At 47.7% G+C, this 18,384-nt stretch overlaps 2 protein-coding genes across 18 annotated transcripts in view; both read left to right on the plus strand.

The window, feature by feature from the left end:
* Mical (Molecule interacting with CasL) overlaps window positions 1-18,384 on the plus strand; it is a 45,933-nt gene that overhangs the window by 20,255 nt on the left and 7,294 nt on the right. For 4 of the 17 annotated variants that reach the window (XR_005014517.3, XM_036818171.3, XM_036818172.3 and 1 more), the window contains exons 5-15: window positions 5,521-7,211; window positions 7,274-7,406; window positions 7,466-7,965; window positions 8,487-8,548; window positions 8,828-8,902; window positions 9,208-9,474; window positions 10,306-10,845; window positions 11,182-11,445; window positions 11,504-11,912; window positions 11,981-12,096; window positions 18,204-18,362. Coding sequence is in view for 16 of the 17 variants with exons in the window: in XM_036818171.3 (XP_036674066.3) it covers window positions 5,522-7,211; window positions 7,274-7,406; window positions 7,466-7,965; window positions 8,487-8,548; window positions 8,828-8,902; window positions 9,208-9,474; window positions 10,306-10,845; window positions 11,182-11,445; window positions 11,504-11,912; window positions 11,981-12,096; window positions 18,204-18,362 (4,215 nt within the window). In the remaining variant the exon portion in view is untranslated. Of the gene's footprint in view, window positions 1-574; window positions 730-5,520; window positions 7,212-7,273; window positions 7,407-7,465; window positions 7,966-8,486; window positions 8,549-8,827; window positions 8,903-9,207; window positions 9,475-10,305; window positions 10,846-11,181; window positions 11,446-11,503; window positions 11,913-11,980; window positions 12,097-12,262; window positions 17,348-17,434; window positions 17,670-18,203; window positions 18,363-18,384 lie in introns of those variants that run through there. The other 13 variants (XM_065866515.2, XM_065866516.2, XM_036818174.3 and 10 more) reach the window with 11 other exon arrangements.
* On the plus strand, window positions 3,007-3,794 carry LOC108013917 (uncharacterized). The gene has a single exon (XM_017079922.4). It carries the CDS (start codon window positions 3,215-3,217, stop codon window positions 3,689-3,691), a length of 477 nt encoding a protein of 158 aa, XP_016935411.1. The 5' UTR covers window positions 3,007-3,214; the 3' UTR covers window positions 3,692-3,794.

An 18,384-nucleotide genomic window follows, 5' to 3' on the forward strand; every position in this document is an offset into this window, starting at 1 on the left:
CGACTGGCTATTTGCATACATCTTTATGCCCCAGCAAATGTGGGCATTTGCCAAGAGTTCTCAAGCATGGAGGTGATAAGAAACTTGATTTCAAGTTGAGACATTTATTAGTTTAAAATCATCTCCATGTATTTGAAATTTTCCATTTGGTTTCAATACTAAATTTCTTTATAACTTCTGAAAACTATTCACGTTTCAGTGACATATTTCTTTCACATAGAAAAAGAAACAAATAAAAGAACAAGAAAATATTCAAATTACGTGACTTTCATGTCGAATTCTTGAAGTACTTCTTCTGTTCCATGGTGTTATTAGAAAGTGCCCAAGAAAGAGCTTCCTTATCAAAGTCTGATAAAAAACAACACTTGTTCACTTGGTTAACTTGTAGATACAATATCTATAAATCTATAATTAGAGCTCCCTTTATGTGTTCTGTGTATATCAACAGTTTGTGACGAATGTCTCACGTTGTTGGGGTGGTTGGGATGTTCCTGGCTTTTGTTCACCTTTCTGGACTCATTGTACCTTTGTCATTCGTCTTTGTAGAGTGTTTTCATAAAAATGCCTTAAAAATGATCCCGGGCAGTGGCGTAGCTTCATTACCGATCAAGTGGCTCTGCAACTCGCAACGCAACGCTCCGGATAAATAATTAAATAAATAAACACAAAACATTGTGATATAATCGACAAATATTGTCAAAATTTGAACAAACGAGTCAATTGCTTCAGGTAAGCAACTAATTATGTCAACAGACCAAATAGAAAACAAGGAAGAACGCTATAGTCGAGTACCTCGACTATCAGATACCCGTTACTCAAAGGGAAATGGAGATATGCAAGCAGCAAAGCGAAATTAAAATGCGCCACCTACCGGCGGTAGACAGATTTAAGCGTTATGGGCGTTAGAGTGGGCGTGGCAAAATTATTTTTGGATCAATCGATAGGTATTGGCGACACCAATACATTTCAGTTAAAATTTTTTATCTAGCATGCAAATTGTGGGCGTCACAGGTTTTCGCGGTTTGTGGGCGTTTAAGTGGGCGTGGCAAACTTTTTTTTAAGTCAATCGATAGGTATTGATGAGAACAATACATTTCAGTTAAAATTTTCTATCTAGCATCAAAACTGTAGGAGTTACAGTTTTGGGCGGTTTGTGGGCGTTAGAGTGGGCGTGGCAGTCTACTGAAACAAACTTGCGCTGCGTAAGAAGCTCAGGAATCTGTACGCCAAATCTCAATAGCCTAGCTCTCATAGTTTCCGAGATCTCAGCGTTCATCCGGACGGACAGACAGACGGACAGACGGACAGACGGTCAGACGGACAGACGGACAGACGGACAGACGGACAGACGGACAGACGGACAGACGGACATGGCTAGATCGACTCGGCTAGTGATCCTGATCAAGAATATATATACTTTATGGGGTCGGAAACGCTTCCTTCTGCCTGTTACATACTTTCCGACGAATCTAGTATACCCTTTTACTCTACGAGTAACGGGTATAATAATCAAAAAAAAAAATTGGGAAAAAATTAATTATTTTGTTTATGAATGAGACTACAAGATGTTTGCATTTTGAATATTTAATACAAATTTTCTGGCCATTGGCCAATTTCCCACTAGGAAAAGAAAGAGAAATTTCAGCCTTTCAAACTGAAATGGTTCATTTGTTCTCGAAAACCTTGATCTTGTCCATGCCATGTGCCTCACTTTATAAACTATGAAATCTTCCGTTTGCTCAAAAGTCTACAAATTTGATTTTATTTCTGAATCTATGACTAATTGAGCTGTTTAATGGTGGGGTATTTTTGGGCCACCCTCAAATAGCATAAGTGATGAGTCACACGCTCGTCTAACCCCCAAAAGTCGAAAGTCCACCCTCGCCGGTTGTTTTGATACCCTGCCCTCTCCCAAATTTTCGGTTAATTTAAATTTTCCTCCCTGCCTCAACAAACTTCGCGTTGTGGCGACAGTTGGCTGATAAAACAGCAGACAAAAATCGATAAGCGCTAAACTTTTCATTTTCTTTCGACTTTAATTTTCGTGTTTCATCTCACACGCCCACCCACTCTCTCCCCATTTCTCTGGCCATTTCTCCCTTTCGTCCGCGCAATGACATAATGTGGTGTGTGCCCAATGTGACCCACAAGGCTTTTGTTTAACCCAGACAAACAAAGAGGGCTTGCGAGGGAGCGAAAGAGATCGAATACTACATGGAAAGAAAGATGAGCTACGTTCTTGATGTTATATGGCGGTTCTCAAGAAACTGAGATTAGGAAGTTCTGGGAACAAGATATAGATATAGTGTGATAACCACTCATATTCCTCCTATAAAAAATCATATATACAATTGATTAATGTAAAAACAACCTTACAAGTTTATCAGTTAAGTGTACAAAACCCTCGGTTTTTTCCTCTCTATAAAGAGTGGTAAAGGAAGACAGTCGGGCTGTCGCCAATTGCGTGTCCCACCCACTCATCCATCCACCGCCCCTTTTCTGTCCGAACAGTGGGCGTGGTTGGGGGCATTGAGCGGGCTCTTTTTTTTATTACTTTGCTGGCGCCAATCGAATTTTTGCCCCGAACTTTAATAGACGATGAGACAACAAAAATTGTATCCGACTTTTGGCATTGAGCAAGGGATTTCTTGTGTGGGCTGCTGTCGAATAATTTGTCAGGGACTATATCTATGCAAAAAAGGAACCTTTTTTGCGCTTCCAAGCACATGTATTACGGATGGGGAGAATACCATTTATTTGTGAAACGATAAGCAAGGATTTCCTCTTAGTTTCACAAAAGAAACCTTCCTTTCATCTCATTGTTCAAATTGAGAAGTAGATTAAAGAGGCGGGTTTTGGCATGCCCATATCATATAGCATTTTAGGTTTCGCTAGTTTCATACAAGGAAAGGATTGGCGGAACATATTCTCAAGGTACTCGCATCCGAAACACTAGATCCCAGTAACCCCCTTGTCTTATCTCTAACCACAAAATCCTCGAGACCTGCCACTCATTTTAGTGTATTACAAACCTCGGAACAGGCCACATTTCTATAAGCATTATATTATATATATTACAAAAATATTTCCATTTACCTTTTTGGCTCGCGCCGCAAAAGCAAAATCGTACAAATTCATTGTTAGTTTTTAGCAATACCAAAAGTAATTACAAATAAGGAAGGCACAGTGCCGCAATCGATACGCGTTGTTCAGAATGAATCCCACCAATTTGGGCAGGCAGAACGGAGCTGTGGTGCTAGAGGTGTTGAAGGTGCTGGGTCGTCCGGCGACCAGTTACGAGGTGGCCGAAAGGGTGGCCGATGTCTATCGTTTGCCGCTGCAGCGCATCCGTCCAGTGGTCACCGACGTCCTCGAGGGCGGAAAGCGCGAGGGCTTCTTCAGCTGCCTCAACGGTCGCTACTCGGTGGTGCAGCCGGTGGTGGACCAACTGGGTCGGGACATCGATCAGTATGCCGCCGAGATTCTGGCTGGGTGCAGTGCCGAGGGAGCCCTGCCCCAGATGTCGCCCCTGATGCTCAAGCTCCAGCAGCTGGACGGATCGCCGTCCATGGTGAATGGGAATCGGTACCGCCGGACGACCTCGGGGGAGCAACGCGAACGGATGCCCTCCGGGGATGTGCCCATGGACGCCCGTCTCCTCATGCTGCCCGTCGTCTCTACCCTACTGTGAAAATTCTCCATCCATCAAATTGTCCAACCCATTGCACAGATCTGTGAGTGCAATCAAAAACTTCTGGCGTCCAATAAACTTTGGGGCAAGGCTCCGAATAGAATTTTGATTAGTGATTTCTAGGGTTATTTAGATATTCGGCGGTGCCACTCAGAAGTCACATAAAAATCATTTTAGGTGTCTAAAAGTATGCAACAATATATTTTAAACTGGCAAGTACAATGAATTTGTGCAAAAAGAACGAATGTCCTTTCCTACTGCATACTTTAAGACATATTTAAAAGTGATTTCAAAGGGAGGTAATATTTTTTTTAAACTTTACTCATTTAAGGAAATGAAATAAAGTTTAGAGGAAATATTTAACGATAACTTTGAGAAAGGAAAACATTTTCATAATAGAAAGTACATCTAATTGTAATCCCTTAATAAGGCCCCCTTTTAAACCACTAGTCTTGATTATATCCCCGAAAATGGGGCAATGACTCGTCCTCGTTTGTTTCTCTTATTCCCAGGGGCTATTGTCCTTTGTGCGATTGAGTGAATGCGGGACATTCACATCCAGAAAACACTCGCACAAAGAACAAACAGCTGCGGTCTTGTGGCTTACTTTTTTTTCCTCCATTTGCCCCGGCGCAAATAACACTCCACTTCAGGGTTTCCACCTTGCAGCTCCCACTTGGCAGCTCCCAGTTGTGAGTCCTCCTCGGTTCTCGGTTCCCAGTTCCCAGTTCTCGGGTCCCGACTGTCCATTGTCAGGTTGTTGCCTGTCTAGGCGGATCCAAACAGAAGTTCAAACTCGAGTGGCAGCTTTTACCGGCTCATTTGCCTTTGGCTTTTGTCTGGCTCACTTGTCAGCTCTCAAAGGCTATTCCAATTATAGCTCCAAGTTGGCTAAAATAGGTTCGCACAAAACGCTCTACTTGAGTTCAAATGGGTTTAATTGGCTATTGGGATTTTTATTATTTATGAGGGCGGTTCCAGCAAAGGGTATTCAAAAGTGGTTTTGATCCACAAGTAGATTTCCCCGTTGATTTCCTGCATTTCTCTGCTTTGTTCAACGGTTTGTATCATTATTATCGCTGGACCTCAGCATGAGTAATTCATTCTGATTTCTGATTCAATTAATTGAAGTATAATGCTGCGGCAAGATTTGAGTTGTCATTTGAATCTGTAAGAAAAACAAAAAGCAGAGCAAAAAAACCAGCAAGATGATGACAAGTTCAGTTTAAAAGCTCTTTGTTGGTTTTCTGGATGGAAGGAAAGAAAGGGGATGTAAATGGAAGTGCTTCTTTTAGCTTTCCGAGAATATTTAAAAAGTAAAACTTGTATTTTGTTTACATTTACATACGAGACAGCAGTCCTTTATGAGTAAACATAAGATGGTTCGTTGACTTCAAAGGAGGTCGCAGTTTAGTTGGGTACTCAGTTTTCGTTAATTATCAAGGATATTCTTTATAACCCAATAAAGATGAGAAACGTTTTCATTTAAATTGAATATCTTTTTAATTTAGTCAAGATTTGTTGGGTATAAACACATCGTAAATGACCGACAGCATGCTTCTTATAAATGCGCTTAATTAATAAAAATTAATTTGACAACCAAGACAGCGCGAATAAACAGATTTACGTGCACATTATAGACCCTGCTAAAAGTGAATGAAAAATCTGTCAGAAATTAATTAAATTTATGAACAAAATAAAAACGAGAAAGTAAACATGTGTTGTATTTCCCCAACTGCCATGTGCAAGTCTCACCGTCTAGTAATCGTAGTCGTCGTATCAAAGCACCCCACTAACTCTATGTCTTTCCAACCTCTGTCTTCCCGCAGAATGAGCCGCCAACACCAGCGGCACCACCAGCAGCACCACCACCTGCCCCTGCACCAGCAGCAGCAGCCGCAGCAGCAGTTGCAGATGCCGCAACAGCAGCAGCAGTTGACGGCGCAGCAGCAGCAGCAACAGCAGCTCCTCATGGCGGAGCATGCGGCTGCCGCGGAGGCGGCGGAGCTGTTCGACCTGCTGTGCGTGGCCACCACGATGCGCCAGATCCTGGCCCTCCATCGAGCCATGTGCGAGGCAGTGGGTCTGCGTCCTTCGCCGCTGAATGACTTCTATCCGCGACTCAAGGCCAAGGTGCGCTCGTGGAAGGCGCAGGCGCTGTGGAAGAAGTTCGACGCCCGGGCAGCCCATCGCGTCTATGGAAAGGGAGCAGCCTGCACGGGCACCCGCGTCCTGGTCATCGGAGCGGGCCCCTGTGGCCTGCGCACAGCCATCGAGGCCCAGCTGCTGGGCGCCAAGGTGGTGGTGCTGGAGAAACGCGACCGCATCACCCGCAACAATGTGCTTCACCTGTGGCCATTCGTCATCACGGATCTGCGCAATCTGGGGGCCAAGAAGTTCTACGGCAAGTTCTGCGCCGGCTCCATCGATCACATCTCCATCCGGCAGCTGCAGTGCATGCTGCTCAAGGTGGCGCTGCTCTTGGGCGTGGAGATCCATGAGGGCGTCAGTTTTGAGCACGCCCTGGAGCCCTCGGGCGATGGCGGTGGGTGGAGGGCAGCGGTTACTCCCACGGATCATGCCGTCTCCCACTACGAGTTCGATGTGCTGATCGGAGCGGATGGCAAGCGGAATATGCTGGACTTTAGAAGGAAGGAGTTCCGCGGCAAGCTGGCCATTGCCATCACGGCCAACTTCATCAACAAGAAGACAGAGGCGGAGGCCAAGGTGGAGGAGATCAGCGGCGTGGCCTTCATCTTCAACCAGGCCTTTTTCAAGGAACTGTACGGAAAGACGGGCATCGATTTGGAGAACATCGTCTACTACAAGGACGAGACGCACTACTTCGTGATGACGGCCAAGAAGCACAGTCTTATTGACAAGGGCGTCATCATCGAGGACATGGCCGATCCTGGGGAGCTTCTGGCTCCGGCCAATGTGGACACACAGAAGCTACACGACTACGCCCGCGAGGCGGCTGAGTTCTCCACGCAATACCAAATGCCAAACCTTGAGTTCGCTGTGAATCACTATGGTAAACCGGATGTGGCCATGTTCGACTTCACCTCTATGTTCGCCGCCGAGATGTCCTGCCGTGTGATTGTGCGCAAGGGCGCCCGCTTGATGCAGTGCCTCGTGGGCGACAGCCTGCTGGAGCCGTTCTGGCCCACTGGATCCGGCTGTGCCCGTGGCTTTTTGTCCAGCATGGACGCCGCCTATGCCATCAAGCTGTGGTCCAATCCCCAGAACAGCACACTTGGAGTGCTGGCCCAGCGGGAAAGCATCTACCGGCTGCTCAACCAGACCACTCCGGACACCCTGCAGCGGGACATCAGTGCCTACACCGTGGACCCGGCCACGCGCTATCCGAACCTGAACAGGGAATCGGTCAACAGCTGGCAGGTGAAGCATCTGGTCGACACGGACGACCCGTCTGTTCTGGAGCAGACCTTTATGGACACGCACGCCCTGCAGACGCCGCATGTGGACACGCCGGGCAGAAGGAAGCGACGCAGTGGAGGTCAGTAAATCGTTTTTTTAACAAATCTGGTTTTATTTAATAATATTGCTCTCTTCTCTTAGATCTCCTTCCCCAGGGAGCTACTTTGCTGAGGTGGATAAGTGCACAGCTGCATGCCCACCAGTTTGTTACGGAACTCAAGGAGGCTTCGGATGTTTTCCGGAATGGACGTGTTCTCTGTGCCCTTATTAATCGGTGGGTGGTCGTTAAATTGTAGTGGCTTATTAACAGTTCAATTATTTCCCAACACTTAGCTATCGCCCTGATCTCATCGACTTTGCTGCCACCAAGGACATGAGTCCCGTGGAGTGCAATGAGCTGTCCTTCGCCGTTTTGGAGCGCGAACTGCACATCGATCGCATCATGAGCGCCAAGCAGTCGCTGGACCTGACCGATGTGGAGTCGCGCATCTGGCTCAACTATCTGGACCAGATTTGCGAGCTTTTCCGCGGCGAAATTCCTCACATCAAGCACCCCAAAATGGACTTCAGCGATCTGCGACAGAAGTATCGCATCAACCATACGCACGCTCAGCCCGACTTCTCCAAGCTTTTGGCAATGAAACCGAAAGCCAAGTCACCCATGCAGGATGCTGTGGACGTACCCACCACTGTGCAAAGGCGTTCGGTTCTGGAGGAGGAGCGAGCCAAGCGGCAGCGTCGGCACGAGCAGCTCCTCAACGTTGGCGGAGGGGCCGCGGGAAGCGCCGCCGGAGTTGCCGGGAGCGGAAGCGGAACGGGAGCCACTACTCTGGGTCTGTTGAAGATTACTATCTTACATCATAGTCTGGCAAAGAAATGAATCTCGGAGTGGCTGCTAGATGCGCATTTATGTCAAATTTTACCGTGGCAATAAAATCTTCCCCACAATTGCTTATAGCCTAGATTAGTAGTGACCGAATTCGGATAATTTGTAATTTACTAAGTTTTTTAACTGGCTTTACTACTTTATATTGAAATGTTGCTTTATAAGACATTGTTAATAGCATAGAACTATTATAAATATTTTCTTTATAAAGCAATTATGAAAAAAGTAGAGGATTTGACTCGCTTGACAACTTTACTTGGAAGTACTGCATCAGACTTTTGTAGTTACGTTATAACTTTTAATAGCAAGGAACTATGATAAATATTATTTTTTTTAAATCAAATATATAAGAATGCGCGGGATTTATTTAAGTAATGTTTAGAAGATGGCAAGCCACTCCAGAGAATCGTTTATTTTTATCAAAATATTTTTGAACTGTTACTCATTGTTCATTTATTTATGCAACAGGTCAAAACGATACGCCACGACGGTCGAAGAAGCGCCGCCAGGTCGATAAAACCGCCAATATTGTGAGTAAATGCTGGCATTATATTATATCATGGATTGGTTCATTCGGGAATGTGCAGAAGGTCTGAGGAGTGCCTTTGCGGCTCTTATTCTCAGCCGTTTGAACATTTTGTTATCTATACACATTATGTGTATTTTTCTTTCATTCCATGCTCGTTACAAAATTGTTTGAATTCAGCTCTCTCTCATGTACATTCAATGAAATTAATTGTTAATCACAAATGTAAATCGCAAGAAAACCAAATTCATAAAATCAAAACAATCGATAATCTGTTCCCAAGGTTCAGCTCCTGCTGAGAACAGCTCTCTGTCATGAAATCAGTAACGCCATTAGCGCATTCGAAACCATCAATGAGGTCAGTTCACTCAGTGTCCAAGTGTCCCAGTGTCGTTTACATATTCCATCTTGTGATGCGTAACCCTCGACCGAACATTACTAACGTAGCATTATCCCAAGTCACAGTCAATTAGCCAAGTAGATCTAGATGTCCGTTCTGTATCTGTATCAGTGTCTTTGTCCCATGCAAAAGCACCCAAAACATCCCATAGTTCCCACAATCACTGTCGATCGAAAACAAAGACCCCTGACCCCAAAATCTGAACCCCTCCGAATCCGAATCCGAATCTGTCCACTGTGTTGACTCTCACCTCTGCCGCGCAGGAGGAGCGCCAGCAGCGCTTGCAGGAGATCGAGGAGAATCGGCAGGAGCGGATGAGCAAGCGGCGCCAGCAGCGCTACCACCAGACACAGAATTTCTACAAGAGCCTGCAGCTCCTGCAGGCGGGCAAGCTTTTGAGGGAGGGTGGTGAACCCGGGGTGGCCGAGGATGGCACCCCCTTCGAGGACTACTCGATTTTCCTCTACCGCCAGCAGGCTCCAATCTTCAACGATCGCGTGAAGGACCTCGAGCGGAAGCTTCTGTTTCCCGTAAGCGACGAGAATCTTCGGATCTCGCTCTTGCACGCTGCGTCCTCTTCTATGTTTTTGTCTTGACCCGACCGTTTTGGTCCTGCGCGGACCACTGTTGATCCTAACTCTTGACTAATGCAGCAGTTCTGCCCCTAAAATTGAATCAAGAAAAGAAGATTAAAGCAACTAACAAGTGTCTTGGCCAAAACGAATAACAGCTCGAAGAAATGATATCTTCTATAAGGTTTTAATCTTTAACATAAATGTTGAAAAAGGGTTTTAAAAATTTGTTTTATTCCAATGTGTTACAGTTTTGAATGGAATTTTTAATTATGAATGTTGGTTTGATAATAAAACATTAACATAAATACTTTAGGACTCAGTCCTTCTCAAAAGCAGGGTTCCATACCAAAATGTATCTCCAAAAATTGGTATAGTACCCCTCAGAGATCGTTTCCTGATTGCTAAATGTTCAGAAACTGTTTTAAAATCTTCGCGATTCGGCTCTAATATCTGCTGTAAAATAATTTTAATTGTTTAAGAACTTACATTTGACTAGTTCAGTCTGACAGAAACTAATCTAATATTCGCTAAGCTAAGCTCGTTTATCTAACCAGTCCAAATTGGACGTTTTGTTAAGCTTACGTTTCGTTGTTTGCCTTTTGATTTGATTTTTTATGTTGATTCGTTGTTAGACGATCCCTAATCAGACTTAAATATTTATGCATATCTATAAATTTTGATTTCTTCAACCCTTTCCACTCCGCTTCCGAAATTTAAATTATTAAATGCCCAAAAACCACCAAACCCCAAAAACACGACCACAAACACACTACCCACCCACCAAAGGATCGCGAACGGGGAGATATTCCCTCGGCATTGCCACGAACGGCAGATGAGCAGTTCAGCGATCGCATCCGGAACATGGAGCAGCGGATGACGGGACGCGGTGGCCTGGGCGGCGACAAGAAGCCCAAGGATCTGATGCGGGCCATCGGCAAGATCGATTCGAGCGACTGGAATGTGCGCGAGATCGAGAAGAAGATCGAGCTGTCGAAGAAGACGGAGATCCATGGGCCTAAGGGCCGTGAGAAGGTGCCCAAGTGGAGCAAGGAGCAGTTCCAGGCCCGTCAGCACAAGATGTCCAAGCCGCAGCGCCAGGACTCGCGCGAGGCGGAGAAGTTCAAGGACATCGACCAGACTATCCGCAACCTGGACAAGCAGCTAAAGGAGGGCCACAACCTGGACGTGGGCGAGCGGGGCCGCAACAAGGTGGCCTCCATCGCCGGCCAGTTTGGCAAGAAGGACGAGGCCAACTCGGACGAGAAGAATGCGGGCAGCAGCAATGCCACCACCAACACCACCAACAACACAGTCATACCCAAATCTGTGAGTAATTTTGTGTTCACCCACCACCACCTCCTTGTATCTATTGTTTTGTTTGTGTTCCATTGTTATCGGTTTCCCCTGTGCTATATTATATTTGCTTTTTGCTTGGTTTGCTTCCTGTGGTTGCTGTTCACTGCTGTCGATGATGTTGTTAGCGTGCTTTAAGCAAAAGTCTAGGCAATCCTTCATAAAAACAGTCATATTCATCAAACCACACATACTCATTTGTACATTACACCCATCGAATGCAAAGCAAACGTTAAAGAGTTATTGTTCATTGTAAATTATATCTATCTTTTGAAGACCATATAATGCTAATTTCTTAATTTAATGTAGAGTTCCAAGGTGGCTTTAGCCTTCAAGAAACAGGCTGCCTCCGAAAAGTGCCGCTTCTGCAAGCAAACCGTCTACCTGATGGAGAAGACCACCGTGGAGGGATTGGTTCTGCACCGCAATTGCCTTAAGTGCGACCACTGCCACACCAACTTGCGTCTGGGAGGCTATGCCTTCGATCGGGACGATCCACAGGGCCGTTTCTACTGCACCCAGCACTTCCGGTTGCCGCCCAAACCATTGCCACAGCGCACTAACAAAACCAGGGTGAGTATACTTCTGTAATCGAAATAGTACCATGACTAATATTGATATCTTCGTTTAGAAATCCGCTGCCGCTCAACCCGCCTCGCCTGCCGCACCACCAACTGCTGCTGCAGCTGCCTCTGCTGAGCCCATGGACACCACTCCACCCAGGGACCAAGTGGATCTGCTGGAGACCTCGCGAGCCACTGCCTCCGCCGATGCCATGTCCGATGACGAGGCCAATGTCATTGATGAGCACGAGTGGTCGGGTCGCAACTTCCTGCCCGAGTCCAACAATGATTCCCAATCGGAGTTATCTAGTTCGGATGAATCCGATACAGAGTCGGACTCGGAGATGTTCGAGGAGGCGGATGATTCGCCTTTCGGAGCTCAGACCCTCCAACTGGCCTCGGATTGGATTGGAAAGCAGTACTGCGAGGACAGCGATGATTCTGATGATTTCTACGATTCTAGTGAAGGTATTGCGGGTGAGTGGGCTCACATGGGGACGTTTTAATGTCAAAAAACTAATATTATACAATGCTTGTGATTTCAGATGATGGTAAGGATGACACCGAGGGCGAGGAGTTCAAGAAGGCCCGGGAGTTGCGACGCCAGGAGGTTCGCTTGCAGCCGCTGCCCGCTAATCTGCCCACGGATACGGAGACCGAGGTGGGTGACTATTTACTATCAGGCCTTTTGGCGATGGGGAGACTAACCTTATCATTATTTCATTTATTTTCCCTGACTCTCTTACGATATTCATAATAATCTCCTTCTCATGGTGTTGGTTTCAATTTATGTCCTTAAAAATCCTTATAAATTCTTAAAAAACTAGAAACTTAAGTTAAACGTAGACAACAAAGAGAATGTGGCCGACAGGAGCTCTTTGAAATCGGGCAATTCCTTTGAGTCCGCCCGCAGTCAGCCGACTACGCCCCTGGCCACGCCCACTCGCGTCGAATTAGAGCAACTGGAGCGGAATGCTCCTCGTAAGTTTAGCAGCGAGATCGAGGCCATAAGCGAAAAGTTGTACCACATGAACAACATGGTCAAGATGAATAAAGACCTGGAGGTGCTGGCCAAGGAGAATCTGGTCAAGAGCGACATCCTGCGCAAGCTCACGCTGAAGGAAAAGTGGCTGGCGGAGAATGCGGCCATAGCAGCTGGCCAAAAGGTGGCTCCAGCACCAAGTCCAGCTGCTCCTCCACTCCAACCTAAGTCCAAGTTCGATGAAAAGTTCGAAAAGGTGGTGAGTCCACTCCAACCGGTGGTTGAAACCAAACCCAAGCCGGTAATAGATTTTAATCTGGATGAACTGAAGCCGCGCAAACCCAACTTCGAGGAGCGGCCCAAGGATCAGCTGCCCAGGCCTGAGGGTTTGAAGAAACCACCCCAACCGAAACCCAAGGGTAGCAGCACCAACGTGAGTCGCTCCAACAGTTTGAAAAGCAACGCCAGCAACGGAAGTTCAAAGGTGAAGAAGAGTCCCATTCCCGGTAACAGCAAGATGCAACTTGAAGGAATCTTAGGCACCATCAAGAAGATCCAGCGCCGGAACAGTAGCGATATGGATGAAGATATGGATGTGGATACCGAGGGAGATGTGGAAAGACCACCCAATAAAGAGCTTAACAGTAAGCTAAAGGAAATCCAAGCCAGCAGCTTTGCCGGCACCATGGATCACATTAAATCCCAGTTGACGATGCCTACGGTAAGTGCCCAGGCACCAGCCTCCATGGACTTGTCCAAGTACTTCCCCAACCAGAAGCAAGAGAAGAGCTCCTCGAGCAGCACCAACAAAAACCAGGTTACCCTCAAGGATGTCAATCTCTCCAAGTACTTTCCCAGCAGTCCAGCTCCACAACGAAGAACCGTGGAGACTGTGGCCGATCGACTGAAGAAGTCGCAGACTGAGGCTTCTCTGGCCAAAGCCAAGCTGCAGGAGGAGAAGTCCAAGAATCAGGAGATCAAAAAGAACCCAGAGAAGGTGGCCGATTCGAAGCCAGTGCCGCCTAAGCGACAAGCTTCATTGGATACCTTCAGCTTAAGGGATCATCAGATGGATGGAGCACTTGACCTGACCAAAAAGAAGGCTCCCACGAAGGCGTCCTCGGCGGTCAAGAAGCCAGCCAAGTTAGGAACCACCACCACCCTGACGAAAGCCACCGCCACTTCCAAAGGAAAGACCATTAAGATTGTCAAGAAAATCGTGCCCAAAGGAACCAAAGCCAAAAAGGCGGCGGCTCAGGAAGCCGCTGCAGTCGAGGCTCCTCCAGAGAAGCAGCCGGAAAAGGATGAAGCAGAGCGAATATTGGATGAAATCCTGGGCGATGGGGAAACACGCTCACCCAGCTCCGAGTACCAGCGGTTGTTTCAGGATGAAAAATCACCCAGCGATCTGTCCGACAACATCGATCGCATCCTGGAGGAAACCGGTTTGGATCTGGAACTGGGCCTTCCCAAACGCAGTAGCAAGAAACTACTTAAAACCAAATCCCTAGGCGAGGGGGAGTTTGATCTCAAACCTTCGAAAGAAAGACTGACTGGGGTACAGAACATCCTCAAGCGTTTCGAGTCCATGAGTTCGGTTACTTCCCAGAATTCACAGAACAGTGATGAGCAGGCGGCGTTCAAGCTGCGCCGAATGGAGTCCACCACTAGCAACCTGAGCAGCTTGACCCGCTCCAGGGAATCCCTAGTCTCTGTCAGCGATTCCATGAGTGATTTAGAAAAAACCATGGACTACCTGCGTAATGAATGGCGCAATGAGGCCACCAACTTCCTGCAAAAGAAACGGGATAAATTTTATGCCAAAAAGGAAGAGCAGCAAAAGGAGGCACAAGTTAAGGCTAAACCAGATCCTTTGAGCGATCTTCCTGTGCAATATCGCGACTCCAAGTTGGCCAAGTTTTTTGGCCTGGCAACTCGTAATTCACCCGAAAAGAGAAAGTCTCCCATCAAGAAAAAGAAATCCCCCTCGAAAACGCCAAAGGTGACTAAGGCGAACAACTCACTGGAGGAGCTGGCCAAGATCGGTAGTGTTCGCCAGGCCAAGCAGGCTCAAAAAAAGACCCTTAAGCATATAGAACCCAAACCTCTAAAGCCAGCCAGTCCCGTTCCCGATGATTTTGAGATTCTGGATCTGCTGGAAAAAGCCACAGAGGCCAAGGAACTGGAGCGTTCGAAGACCAAGAGCCCAGCTGTGGAACCGATTAAAGAAACGCCAATAGAAGCTATAGTAGAAACCCCCTTGCCAGTCGAGGACATTAAGAATCTACCCAAAACCGGGTGTGATAAGTCCTCGAACAGCTCACGTCGTGGCTCCCAATCCAGTTTGGTGATGTCGCGGCGACCATCGGAGATTTCCCTAAATGAGAAGCTCAACCAGGAGGCACTAGTTGCCCTGAGCCACCTAGAAAAGGAACGGGAGGCGGAGCAGGTGGATGAACTGTTCCAGAGCATGGTGGAAGAAATAGAACAGGAACCAGAGCCCATTGCCATTGCTGAAGATCTTCCTCCGGAAGATGACATCGATGTGGATTCACTGTGCACCACAATTAGCAAGAGTCCCAGTGCCCAGCCAGTGACTGTGGTGAAACGGGGTAGTTCCGAGGATCAAAGTATTGAGAAGCTTTTCGGTCACTTTTCCGACGAGATGTTGGTGAACGTGGAGTTCGACTCCAACGATGAGCTGGTGGGGATCACACCAAGGGCCACACTAGTTTCCAGAAACACAGCCGATCGTGATTACTTGGATAAACTGGAGTCTTTGGAGCGCGATGAGGAGACTTTCCAGCCGGTTGTTAAGGAGAAATTCAAACAGGAAAATGACCAGGATGAAGTGGATAGTCCGCACTTTCCATCGCGCCCACAACGCAGACCCAAAAGTAGTTCATCTTCCAGTGAACCCTCCCTTCCAGTGGCTCCCCAAAGGTTAAAAAATAAGCTGTCGAAAATAGATCCCGAAGATATGGCTCCTTCTGTGCAGGATCTTCTGCACCAGGTTTACATTAAGAATGTCCAGCCTCAGGTAGTGGAAGTGATTCCTGTGGAAGGAGGGCAAACATTGAGGTTCCCTAGTATGTTAACAGAAGATGCGGACGAAGTGGATCATCCCAAAGAGGCAATCAAAGAAAATGGCTCAGCTCCGGAAGAAACCAAGATAAAGACTATAACCCAGCCGGAAGAGATTTCTTCAGCTATTCAAATTGCTAGCAAACCAACCAGTCAGAATAACTCTCTCAAGAGTGAGAATTCCTCTGGAAGCAGTCTTGTGGAGATTCCAAAGATAATTACGCCAGCCAAGTCGAGTAGCGTGGATAACTCCTCAGATTGGGATATGGAGAAAATGCCAGCATCGCCCATGCCGCGGAGAAAGCTGCTCCAAAAGCAACCTCCAAACAAAGCAGCCAGCAAGGAGAGCTCTTTGGAGTGGGACATGGAGAAACTGCCCAACAGTCCCATGTTGCCGAGGAAGAACAAAATGCGGCCCATATCTCCCACCACAAGTTCCGTCCAACTTCTGAATAACCTAACCTCCGATGCGGATGACGAGGCGGCACAGCGACGCATCATCCAGGACTTCGAGCAGGAGAGACGGCAGGCGCTAATCAAGCGGGACGAGAATTTCGAGGCCATTGCGGCCGAGCAACGCAGACGCGACTCCTTGCAGAGTAGTAGCAACTCGAGCAGCAAGCGCAGTTTGCCTCCTCCAACTCCTCCGATGAAGCTAAACTCCTCCCGACGCGGCACCACCCAGGACACAAATCGCACCCAGGATACGGGTTCCCGGCATGAGGGAACGCCACCTATGTTCAAGAAACTGGATGTCGATGGCAGTGGGACGTCAATGGACTCCACTGCGTGCTCAACGCGGCGCAGCTCGTTTGCATTTATAGAGTTACAGGACAATAAACCGGTGATTGTGCCTATGCCCAAGAAACTAAAGCTTCCAAAGCCAGAGGCGCCGAGGTTTGTTCCCGAGCCAGTGGCCATTGATGAGCCCGTGCCTGAGGTGTTTCAGGGCCGAGCGTGGCCCAAGCCGCACCTTGAAGGGGAAGCGGATCTCGAGGATCTGGATGAGGAGGAACAGGCAGAGAAGCTAAGAAAACAGCTGCCCGAATACGCTCGCTCGGATTCTCCGCCATCGGCTGCTTTTAAGAATCGCAAGTGGCCAGATGGGAAGACTGTATTTGACAAACGTGCTGAATCTCTGGAGGAGGAAGATATATTCGAAGGATTACTGAACCCAAGGAAGAGGGGTTCCCAAAGATTCAAGGATAAACCGCGATCGCAATCGCCACAACCTTTCAAACCGCTCGTTAATAGCTCACGGCAGAGCTCGAAGTCCTTTAGCGACCTTAAGAAAGGACCCTCATTACAATCCTTGTCGGCGCAATCCAGTCAAGACACCACGGACACCATCTCCACCACCACCACAGTGGCCACAGCTCGGCCAGGAAACTACGCCAGCTTTGGCGATCCCATGGACGCCAGTACACAAGCTTTGCTGGATCGCAGCAAACGGTTACACAACCGCAAGAGGGATTTCGTAAATGAACGGGTGGTGGAGCGTAATCCCTATATGAGGGAGGTCCTCCGGAGCACGGATCGCAGGGGATCGTACTCCGATGTAGATGAGGACTTGACCAGCTACCGGCCAAGGCACTATGCTAGTTCCACGCTCAATCGTTTTCCAAATACCTCAACCAGAAAGAGCAACACCTACGATTACCTCAATCCAACTAGTGATTACCTGACCAGAAGAAGCTACAACCTACCGACCAGCAGCACCTCGAGCAGCTACTATCCTTCGACCACGCGCAGCTCCCACCTGAGCGACCTCTTCCGACGACGCAGCCCCACCAGCGGATCTGGATCGGGATCCGCGTTTTCCAACTACGGCAACAAAGAGTCGTGCGTTATCTCCTAGTCGTTAGCCCTGAACCATTGACCAAAGCAGCCTTCTCTCTTTTTTATTTTTATCGTTACCCCGTTGTGGTCACAGACGACGCCTCAACTACTACCTCTACTGAGAGCCAACCCAACGTCAGCGAAACCAACCCCAGAAAAGACCTTAGCCCTGACCTCTAACCCCGCCCCCATACAAAACACTATAGGTCCCCCGATCAGCAGCCCAAGAAAAAACCCAAAACCAACCAAACAACCATGCTAGACCGCCCGCCCGCCTGTCTGCTCTCGATGTGCCACGCCTTCAAGTTCAAGTTCAAGTCCAGTCCAAGTCCTCCAACCAGGCTAGCCTTCGATCGAGTTAGCCACTTGGTTGAAAAGTAAATGCACCTGGGTACGATCTACGAAGGTAAATTCAAGCACAGCCGTCCCCGAAATGTTGCGCTAACCCCGAACTCAAGCAGCCCGATTAAAAAGCCGAAAGTTTGTAGTCTCTAAACCTGTAAAGCTGAATACTGTTGTGTCGTTCTGTTGCCGTCCAAAAAAAAATGGTCTAACCCCCAGCCAATCTAGCTAATCCCGGTCAGCGTTCCTTTCGTTTCCCTTCTGGATCGTACCTAAAGGCATGATGACGCCGCTGTTGTTGCTGATTAATTAACCCACTACTCCGACTAATTAGCATGTGCGAACCGAAGGTGTTTTCGCTGTACATAAAACGCCGCCAGCGGGTTTGGGGTGCAGTAGGATCTGACCGATCTCTGCTGATCCCGGCTCGCTTTGCTTTTGTTTTACGTTCTTACGTTCTTTGCCTCTTGTCCTGTCCTAACGCCCATTAATCCAAGTGTATGTGTAACCTCCACTTGCAGGTCCAGACCGAGTCCGAGAGCACCTCGCCCGACGAGGTGGAGCTCAACTCTGCCACTGAGATATCCACCGACTCCGAGTTCGACAACGATGAGATTATACGCCAGGCGCCCAAAATCTTCATCGATGACACCCATCTAAGGAAGCCCACAAAGGTCCAGGTGAGTGGGATTGTCCCATTCT

Source organism: Drosophila suzukii, chromosome 3 (assembly GCF_043229965.1).
Source record: "Drosophila suzukii chromosome 3, CBGP_Dsuzu_IsoJpt1.0, whole genome shotgun sequence".
Lineage (NCBI taxonomy): Eukaryota > Metazoa > Arthropoda > Insecta > Diptera > Drosophilidae > Drosophila > Drosophila suzukii.